Here is a 10,573-nt window from a genome sequence, read left to right as displayed (position 1 = left end):
GATAGCTAGCAATCCAAAAGAGTCCAGTGGAGCCTGAACAGTGGGTGTTGCCTTCTGACACACTTCCGGTGATGTCATGGGGTGTGGCATATGCTAATGAGTTATGCTAATGAGCTCCTGCACCTCTTTTTCTACAAAATGACCCCTTTATAATTATGATTGAATCATTTGTGATTTTAGATGTATTTTAGTTGTTCAAATGTGCTAATGTTTTTTACCCTGACTGGGTGGAAAGGTGGCATAAAAATGTTTTAGACAACTAAATCAAACAAGGAACCTGCTTGGTACATGTTACGCTTTCTCAGGCCCCCGCAGTAATCCTGACAGGTCTGGAGAAAGGAAAACAAAGAAAGGACCAAGCCAGGCCTACCAGTGTAATAAACCTATTTCTTAGTTGTTTTCATCAGTCCTACTGTGTGGTTCCTTCAGGACTATACATGAACACACATAAAGCTGCCTTATAATGGATCAGACCCTTGGTCCATCAATTTCAGTACTGTGGAACAAAGTTCCCTCTAAGCTGTGGAGTCTTGCGAGCAGAAATTCTACTTTGTGAGCTACCGGCATTAAAGCTGTGAGCGAGTGACTTGGCTACTGCATAAATTAGCTTGCTCTGGAGCCATCCCTTCCTGAGCTAAGGCAAAAATGTGTGAGCTGGAAGCTAAAAAACTATGAGCTAGCTCACACTAACTCAGCTTAGAGGGAACACTGCTGTCTAAGCAGACTGGGAACAGCTCTCCAAGGTCTCAGGCTGAGGTCTTTCACATCACCTACTACCTGGTCCTTTCACCTGGAGATGCCAGGGGCTGAACCTGGAACCTTCTGCATGCGAAGCAGATGCTCTACCACTGAACCACAGACCCTCCCATAATCTGCTTATAATAGGCCAAGTGAATGCCAGGTGTACCCTGAGTCCAGGCACTGGCCTTATTGAGGACTAGAAGACTAGGCAGTCCTCAACACCCTCAATAATAAAAATAAAAGAATATATTGAAAATGAAGTTTGTCAGGTAAAATTTAAATCTATTGTTTCTAGGTCTGGAGACAGAGTGTCACCACTTTTTAGAGCAACGTAAGATGGCTGGTGTTTCAGTTGTGGAACTGCTGTATAGTTTAGGATGAAGCAAAAGCAGAAATAAGACAATGGAAAGGTCAGCATCTGCAATACCGACCTGATTGTAATGAGGAGGTTAATTTCATAATCTAACAATTGAATGAGTGAATTATGTCTGAGCAGGCAATGTGGGATATCTCCCGGATCATGCTGGGAAAAGTGTACATTTCATTGCATCTTTCCTGTGTAAATAAAAGCTAGAGCTATTGCTATGGGGTTTTCTTCCCAAAGAGAAATGAAAGTGGTATGCGCATGATAGTGCGTACATTTTGTTTTTTCTGACCCACTACTATCTCTTGTCAAAAAGAGCTGACGGGATTGGGGGCGGTGTTTGTTTTAGTTTTTCTAGTGCTTGGCATACACCTCAGGTAAAAGGTTCTGTCACACTACCTTCCCTGTGGCCTGTTTCCAGCCAGAGGCCGGATTTCTTTATGCTTTCCTGTGCAATGTCCTTGCTTTTTTAAAAAAAAAATCAGGGGGAAAAACACCTCCTAACAGCAGAGATAAGGTTTCTCAACTGGAAAAAGAACTACTCGGACTGAGCTGGAAACAGATAAAATCTGCCTGTATCCTAGAAAATGAATGAGGAAGAGACTTCACTAGCCTGCTTACACCAGCGTTTTTATTGGGGTAACTAGACAGCACTTGTTAAGAATACAATTTTTAATAGACTCTTCTCTTTTCAGTTCCGAACACTATGAAGACATTGATCTGATTGTTTTCAAGTTAGATAATGACCATACCTGTTTTCGTAAACCAGTTTCTTTTGTCTGTACCACTGTATTAAAGATGAGGCATTGCTATGAAAGCCAAATTTTACTTGGCATTTAAGCTCAAGAGGTTGACCTGGAGAAACAAGAAAACACACGCCAAAATCAACAAAGATGTTTCCCACACTCACACACACATGCTGAATTAGAAAGATTTTTTTAGCCATTTCAGATGTGAGTGAGAGTGTGACTGTGAGAGAGAGAGAGAGAGAGAGAGAGAGAGAGAGAGAGAGAGAGAGAGAGAGAGACTCACCACTTGATGACTGGGAACTGAACATACAAAGTCGTTATCTTTGAACACAACATTCTGCCTGCAAGGGATCGCTTAAGGCTACACCATCAGGTCACAATATCACCTTTCTGTGTGTTAACTACAGCTTGGAAAGCTCCTAAGTTACATATAAGATATCCCTTTAGAGAAAAAGGAAGCTACATACCCTTGAGCAGAACCAGAAAAGTGTGAAATTGAACAGCTGAGCCATGGAGAGGCTTTAAAAGTGCAAAGGGGGCCAAGGAAACATTTCTGGTCACAGTGCTGAACTTATACATGCTTTACCGTTAAACCAATAAACACACAGACCTGTATTCCTACCCACTCTACTTGGTAAATGTTAAAGGCTTCCTCCAACTTAAGTGGCTCCGCTCCTCCTATGGCAGGCTACTTGAGTTGGAGGAAGTCTCCTTGGACTGGAGGAGCTTTCTCCAGCCTAATGTAGGATGCCAACCATAATAAAACAAGAAGTTTCCCTCTTTATAGACCACACAACAAGGTTAAAAATGTAATTCACCAGCTTACCAAGGTCTACTTCAAGGTCCTTCTCATAGGCAGGATCCAGGACTATTGGGGGGCCGTCAGAGTCTTTTGCTGCAAAATGAGAAGGATGTGAAACTATAAAATATGTTAGGGAGTTCCCATTGGTCATCAATGTCCTCAGCATGCATAAACTATGGCCTGCTTTAGCACCACACTCTGCCGAGTGAAAATCTGTCCAGAAGTCATAGGCACAGGGATTGCAGGGGCATAGCCTGCTAGTAATGAGCCCTATACCAAGCCAACCCCTTCTGAGTGCTTTGGAAGGGCAAACTGTTCCTAGAATGACTGTACACAGAGCAGTCAACATTAACCTTCTGGTTGTGAGGGTGTGAAGAAATGCATTTTTTCTTTGGAAGTTTGAAATGAGCAAAACCTGCACTCTGAGTTTTAAAAGTCCGTCATCCTGTTCCCCCCCCCCCCCCGGCAGAGAACAGGCTGGAAGGGAGGAAGTCAGTCCAATTGCTTTCCAGCTCACTTTCATACAAACGCTAATAAGACCTAGCTCTCCCCCTTCAAAAGCAGGAAACAGAAGTTTGGAGGACTTTAGACTAGAGAGGCTCCAGGAATAATCTCCAGGAAGAAGCTGCAGGAAACGCTTCTCTGACCTGGGCTGACCTGGTCAGTGGGTGTGGAAAAGAGAAGTGATGAAACTTAAGGGAGCAAGGAGGAAGTTATCTTTTGTACTGCCTCTCCAGGTGTTGGGAAAAGCCTCTCCAGGTGTTGGGAAAAACCTTGGAAGGCAGGGTGGAATAGGGCCTGCAGGCCAGAGCAGGCCTGTTCTTCCACAGAGAGATAACTACATCCTCATTCAAGGTCATGTGATCCAGCACTAAGATATGACTTAAATAAGTCCTACATTGGTCGGCATTTATTCCAAAGTACTTTTCCAAAAAGGTATTGTTCAGAATATTTCCTTACTTCCATTCACAAGCTGCTTTTAACCCTACTGGAGAAAAGTTAAATTGCTTATATTTTCCCCCAGAGGGAGTAAAAGCAGGGGTGGGGGTATAAAAAGGAGAAAAAGTTAAAATACCAAAGAAGCTATAATGTATAATTGAGCTCCAATTATAGTGCATTCCTTTGCTGTGATTTATGCCACAACAACTATTTTTGTGCAAGTATGCATGCTTTGTCCTTTAAACAAAGACTGTAAGCATCCTTACACAACTCCTGATGGCAGCTGAACATGACATCTACATAGGGTGAGAGGCAGACCCTTCTTAGATGATCATTTGCAACTAGAGTAGGTTGCATCCTAATACTTTAGACTGGATGAAGTTCCCCTTCACATACTGTGAAATACACAGATTGGGGAGAATAAAAGAAGAGGAGGAGATTGGATTTGTACCCCGCCCTTCACTACCTGAAGGAGTCTCAGAGAAGCTTACAATCTCCTTTCCCTTCCCCTCCCCACAACAAACACCCTGTGAGGTAGGTGGGGGTAGGAGAGCTCTCTAGAGAACTGCACATGAGAGAACAGCTCTGAAAGAACTTGTGACTGGAGGTTTTTATACCTTAGCATAAATGGATATAGGCCAGTCTCTTAGAACAAATCCTGAGCTTACTGACCTTAGAATTACCTCCAAATAAATGTATGTAAAAAGAGGGTTGACAAGTGTTTGAGGCAGTACAACAGAAGAACAACCCACTCTGAACATGTCCAGTTAAAACAAACACACATAATACAAGAGAAAATTGGAAGTGAAAGACAAAACAGAAATCATATGAGGCAGAAACAGAATATAATATTGTACAGTTCAGTGCCAGAATAGAAAGCATGACATTTATGGCGCAGAACTATTAATTACTTACATGTGACACCCACCCTGACCATCGTTCTCATATTCCACCATGTATTATTATCCATCAGCATATAATCACATGTGTAATTACCGCTATCTCGGTCATAGGCTGGTTCTAATAAAATCTTATCATGCTGCAACTTCAAGCCCAGTCTGTTCCTTTGAGGCGTTACTCGTTTTCCATTCTAATGAAGTGGGAAATGTATATATACATTAAAACAGCAATTGGCCACTGACGGCAGCTAAATCTCTTATAGGTCCTCTCCTTTTACTCTATTTCCCAGTTCCCAAAACAGCTTATCTACTAGGATCAGAACAAGAGAAGCTCGAAAAAGAACATCTCGCCTCCTCTTGCTTCCATCTCTTTCCCCCTTTACTCGAAATCTCAGAGCAGTTTATAAGCTTCTTCTCTTCCCCTCCCCACAACAGACACCCTGTGAGGCAGGTGGGGCTTGCCCAGGGCTATTTTTGGGCATGAATGCACAGGAATGGAGTCCCGGCTGGCTCTCAAGTTGACCACGCCCAACAGGAACTCATTAGCATAATAGGCCACACCCAATAGCAGAAACTCATTAGGATTGGCTACATTAGGGGTGTGTGGCCTAACATGCAAAGGAGTTCCTGCTACAAAAAAAGCCCTGGGTTTTGACAACAAACAAGGTAAACAGAATAAGAGGCAAAAGATGGGTGTGGCTTCTGGTCAACACTTCTGGTAACATGGGGGGTGCAGCCTAATATGCTAACAAGCTATGCTCTCATGGGTGTGGCTGGATATGCTAATGAGCTGTTGTTGGGTGTGGCCTATTGTGCTAATGTGTTCCTGCTGGGCTTTTTCTACAAAAAAGGCCCTGAGGACCAGCATCACAGTGGCAAGCTCCCGCGGCCCTACCATTTCATACCATTCAGCTTGTGAGTCAGGGCCATCCAATCATGAGTTTCCTGGCACTCCTTTTGAAGATCATCACTGATATGGATGGCAGGCAGGAAAATTCATGACAAAAACAGCTCTAGCTTACTCAACACATTATATCAAAGGACAGTGCTAAGAGCCAAGCTAGATGATATATGTGACATAAGTAAGCTCCCCCAAATTGACTTTCAAACATATGTGACATTGGGGAACTATGTTCCCAAGTGTGCTGGGGCCTGAAGCAACCAGGGGGGGGGGCTATTTGCCCCACCATGGGGCTGCACGTGTACTGTACCAAGCTCTGGATACAACACTTAAGACAACTCTTTGCGTGTGTGCATACACATGCACACACAAGTTGGTTTACACACTATATATACATGGAAGGAAAGTAAGAGAGAATAAAGAGGCAGTCCAGAGTGGCAAAGGGGTTTGACAGCTGACATTTATACTTAGGACTCCAAGTATTTCTATCCTGAATAATAATAAATTTATTTATTATTTGTGCGCACACAAAGATTTACAAAGATACTAATTGTTACCCGAACCGGTCCAAAGACGGTTCCGAGAGCCCAGAACAACCCTGTTTACAGAAGCGGGCGGTGCGTGAGTTCTAACCCGTGTATCCAGAGGTTGGATTGGCGTCTGAAAGCTCGCTATTTCCCAAGGAAGTCAGACAACACACTAAGTTTATGAATAAATGTTGCCTTTTTACTAAAGCAGTTTCTTCAGACATACAAAAACAGATGCATACAGGATTCACACAAGCTCCTTAGTTACAATAGCATATAGAAACAATTAAAGCATGAAAAATAACAAAAGCATCAAATAAGGGGAATGACTTCACAGGTAGGCGGTTAATACTTATCTGTGGTCCGCTGAGAAGAAATCTCCTCTTAGGAAAGAAGGGCACCTAACGTATCAACTGGTGAACTCTGAACACACAAAGGCTGGTCCAGCCAAGCCACGTGCGCATTCCCTGGTCGCGACTCCGGGGAACTTAGAGAGTCACCTGAAGCACCTTAGTGCGCACTAAGGGGAAGAAGCAGAGGCTTGAGGGAGAGAGAGAGAGCGAGACAAAGCCGCGTTTCTCTTTTTAACAGCTCTGTTCTGGGCATGGCCTTACCTGCCATAAACCCTGGGGTCCGTCCTCTATTCTAAGGCTATAGGTCCACTAAGGGGTGACGTCCTAATGAGGGGCAGTGGGCAATATGAGGATATTCTATCCTACATCAAAGCAGGGCCATGTGGTGAGGTGTGGACCTCCGTTTCCATTGGCAACCTTTGGAGTAGAGATGAGCCTGGTCCTCAGAGCAATAAACAGTATTGTCTTTTGATGCCCAAACCAGATAGCAGAGCGAGGTGCATGGGTTCCTACAGATCAACAATGGTGGGAAGGCTGTCGTTCTCCAAGGGTCCAAGTTAGGTGTAATGGCGCTGGGTCTCCTCTGTCCCGAGGCATTATGGGGGAAATTCCAGGGAAGCACATGGTCTGTAGAAGCAGCAGGCAGCACAGGTCTTGTCTATTCATAGGCAAGCATGAGATGCAAGGCAAAGCTACACAAACAACAACAATCCCTGACTCCCCCAATGCAGAGGTACATAGACATTTGATCCATACTTCATAGGCACAGTACAAACAATAATGCAAATACAAACACACATGGTAACATTATAAAAGCCCAGAGAGTCATATTCAAAACTTTTGAGAATATGTTCGAACTCATTATATTTCAAAAAGGCATGCCTTTTCTCCCAAACAAATATTTTTAATTGCACCTGTAAAAAAATAAATAACTCCAATTCTGCTTCTGCCTACTCCAAAGACAGTGATGCTTACCTTGTACCATTTAACTGCTGAGGTATGAAAATGACTGTAACAGCTTTTCCCAGGACAAACAACAGACTCTCCAGTTTCAACAATCAAGTGCAGGCGACTCCTGAAGTCTTTTGAACAATTAGCCATCTCTTTTGTTTGAACATCTACGAAAATGTTGACACAGTGGTTTTTTTCCCTGCATGACACAGAAAGGAAATTCAGCTGCAATCACCTGTAAAACTGTATTGGGTAAAAAGAAGACTATAACCTAATTTAGAGTGTGTTCCACTTAGGTTGCAGAACGGCAGTTAGCAAGGTGAAGTTGAGAGTCCCTTGGTAACAAAATGGCTGAATACACATTTCAAAAAAATAAGGGCACAAACCAACCAAAATTAAGTTAAGCGTGTGCTTTAATTTCTCCACTGATATCAACATGGCTTAAAAGCTTTTGCTAAATAAAGAAGTGTCCTAAAGAAAATAAGTAATAGTGACTGTAAGGAAGAGACAAATAAATTGATGGGATTTTTAAAATATTACAGAAGGTACGTCTATCCCAGTAACAAACCTATTCGTGCAGATATATTTTCCTGAATCCTGAACCCTTATTGGATTAAACCAAAGAACATCTCCGCAATAAGTAGGATTTCCTGTTTTATGGTTGGGAAGTTTTTGGGTTTTGCCATCATTTGGTTGCCAGAACCACTGTACCCGACTGCCATAATGGCAAGAATGATTAAATATTGAGTCAGGGTCCTCAGGAAGCAGATCACATGGTAAGACAAACATCTGGTCACTTATGGCCCGGTACCTCACGACAGCATGCTTGGGAAGACATCCTGAAAAGATAAGTCTGTCAGTGCAATTCAAGAAGAACACAGCCCAGTTGTCATAAATAAACTTAATTGTTTCTTGCAAAACAACTGTAACTTGAAATTGAGAAGGAATCAAGGTCTAACTGTCCCATGGCTGTTCTACAGACACTGCTGAAATATTATCCTGGCTGTTTACAGATGGCTGTCAGCAAGCTGCCAAAGAACTCTGTGTGATGTAACACCGTCCCTGTTTAGGGTTCCCCCCCCCCTCCTTAGTGATACCCAAATGCGCATGCTTGCTGGTATATTAATCGCACGTTTGCTTATCTTATGCATTCCTTTCTATGAACGCTAGTTCTGCTTTGAAACATGCTTATCTGCAAGGTCACAGGTGTGGAGAGGAGATGGCTTCGCTTAGTCTATAATGAGTTAGAGTGTGAGAAGAACTAATTGTTTATCTTTTAGGAAACCGTCGCGTCTCAGACTAAGCGTGCGAATCTGAGAATCTACCCGCGCGAGTGGGAACCAAGTCCATTGGTTACTGTCGGTTTTGAATTTGCTTTACTACCCGCTGCTTTGACCCTTCCAAGTTATTCTAAACAGTGAACATGTTCCTGTTCCATCATGGCTTCAATAAAATACTACTTTGCTACAAACGTGTATTAATTGCAAGTTGTGGGGATCGGACAATGGCTTTGTACAGAGATTCAAGTGTAGGATGGAATTAGAGACTGGGGGATAGGAATAGTCAGGAAAACAAAAAAGTCTATGCTGCTACCATTGAAAAGATATAATGGGAATTCATTCAACTGGGGAGATGCTTATTTGAAGACCTTCCCTTGTGAGAATCAGGCCTTACATCAAGACATCCCAGGACAGAGAGGGCCATTTATCAAGCTTTCAAGGTTAATCTTTAAAAAAATATATATTCACCCATGTGGAAAATCAGGTAGTACAATGCTATGAAAGGACCGTACCATCCCAGACAACAAGCATTTGAACTGTGCTAAGTAGCATACTACAGTATCTTACCTGTACTATTGAAGCTTGTGGCCTCTGTTAACAGTAGAAAAAGCCAGCAGAACTGTAGCATTGTTCCCTAACATTGCTTTTCTTCAACATTTATCCTTCTGGCTTTCATGGTAGAAAATAACTTCACGTGCGGAAAACCTTTCTGCAACTGTTAAGAAAATACCACATGGGCCACTTAGTGAATTTGAGGTAACTTGTTTGACTACTAAGATTTCTTTCGCCCTGATCTGAATAGTCCAGGCAAGCCCGATCTCGTCAGATTCCGGAAGCTAAGCTGAGTCGACTCTAGCAAATACTTGGATGGGAGACCTCCTTGAAATACCAGCAGTCAGGAGATAGGGGCAGGCTTTATTCAGCCACCACTCTGAATATCCTCCAGGCCCCCAGCAGGGGTCAGTCACCAGAGGTCGCCATGACTTCCAGGTGCACACACACTCACATGCGCATACACACACACATGAAAAATAACAAAAAAAAATATTTCTTTCATGAACATATAATGAACATTTTATAATCCAGGACTGATGTACACTGTTCAGATGGAAACATGAACATATGAAGATGCCTTGTCAGACCACTGAAATTGCTGACTGCCATCTTCGCTGGCAATGGCTACCCAGAGTCCCAGGCAAGGGTCTTTCCCAGTTCTGCTACCTGTGGCCTTTTACACATTTTAACTGCCTCCAGAGCACAGTTGAGAAACCAGGACTAGGGAACAAACTGAATAAACCCATACTAATGCAAGTTTAGTGTAATGCTTGAGCATGTTCTGTAAATATGGCAATTCCTGGTTTTGTACGCATTTCAACCATGAGCTCACTGGGCAGCCTTAGGATGACCTACTCCTCTCTCAAGTTGGTAATAATAGTACTGGCCTACCTTACAGGTTGTTTAAAGGATTACTAAGTAAATCTGTGAAATGCATAAACTTTTAGAAAAGGCGCTGGGATCAGTACCTCTTAGATCCCTGTTCACTCACTAGAGCTGTAAATGGAAGCCAAAAGAGATCATATGTGTAGACTTCCAAATTCCCACAGAATTGGTTCAACTCATATAAACCACCACATTCTGTACTTAACGTATCCTGGAAATAAGCCTTTACAACTGCCCAGTGGGGGAAAAGAAACATGATGAAGACATCTATACATCCAGTATTCATCTGGCATGGAGGCTGGCTCCCTCCCTTGACCCAACTAATCTGGCCACATGGATCCAGGACTCTTTTTGTAGAAAAAGCCCAGCAGGAACTCATTAGCATAATAGGCCACACCCAATAGCAGGAACTCATTAACATATTGGGACACACCCCTGACAGCACAGATCATTAGCACATTAGGCCGCACCCCCATGTTACCAGGTGTCGACATCCAGCCACACCCACCTTTTGCTTGTTATTCTGACAACAACCTTGTTTGTTGTCAAAACCCAGGGCCGTTTTTGTAGCAGGAACTCCTTTGCATGTTAGGCCACACACTCCTAATGTAGCCAATCCTAATGAGT

At 43.0% G+C, this 10,573-nt stretch overlaps 1 protein-coding gene and 1 long non-coding RNA gene across 2 annotated transcripts in view; both read right to left on the bottom strand.

Moving 5' to 3' along the window:
* IL18RAP (interleukin 18 receptor accessory protein) overlaps positions 1 to 2,433 on the bottom strand; it is a 15,391-nt gene extending 12,958 nt beyond the window's left edge. The window contains exons 1-2 of the mRNA XM_015410900.1: positions 2,322 to 2,433; positions 1,858 to 1,960 (exon numbers count right to left, since the gene is read on the bottom strand). Coding sequence (XP_015266386.1) covers positions 1,858 to 1,960; positions 2,322 to 2,433 — 215 coding nt within the window. The remainder of the gene's footprint in view (positions 1 to 1,857; positions 1,961 to 2,321) is intronic.
* Positions 2,434 to 2,708: 275 nt separating this feature from the next.
* LOC107110219 lies at positions 2,709 to 7,417 on the bottom strand. The gene is made up of 3 exons (XR_001482508.1): positions 7,251 to 7,417; positions 4,511 to 4,685; positions 2,709 to 2,749 (listed from the first exon to the last, which is right to left on the bottom strand). It is a non-coding gene; the product is annotated as an uncharacterized LOC107110219 (long non-coding RNA).
* Positions 7,418 to 10,573: the final 3,156 nt, after the last annotated feature.

Source organism: Gekko japonicus, unplaced genomic scaffold (assembly GCF_001447785.1).
Source record: "Gekko japonicus isolate JY-2015 unplaced genomic scaffold, Gekko_japonicus_V1.1 scaffold353, whole genome shotgun sequence".
Taxonomy (NCBI): Eukaryota; Metazoa; Chordata; class Lepidosauria; order Squamata; family Gekkonidae; genus Gekko; species Gekko japonicus.
This window is presented reverse-complemented; position numbering and strand designations above follow the sequence as displayed.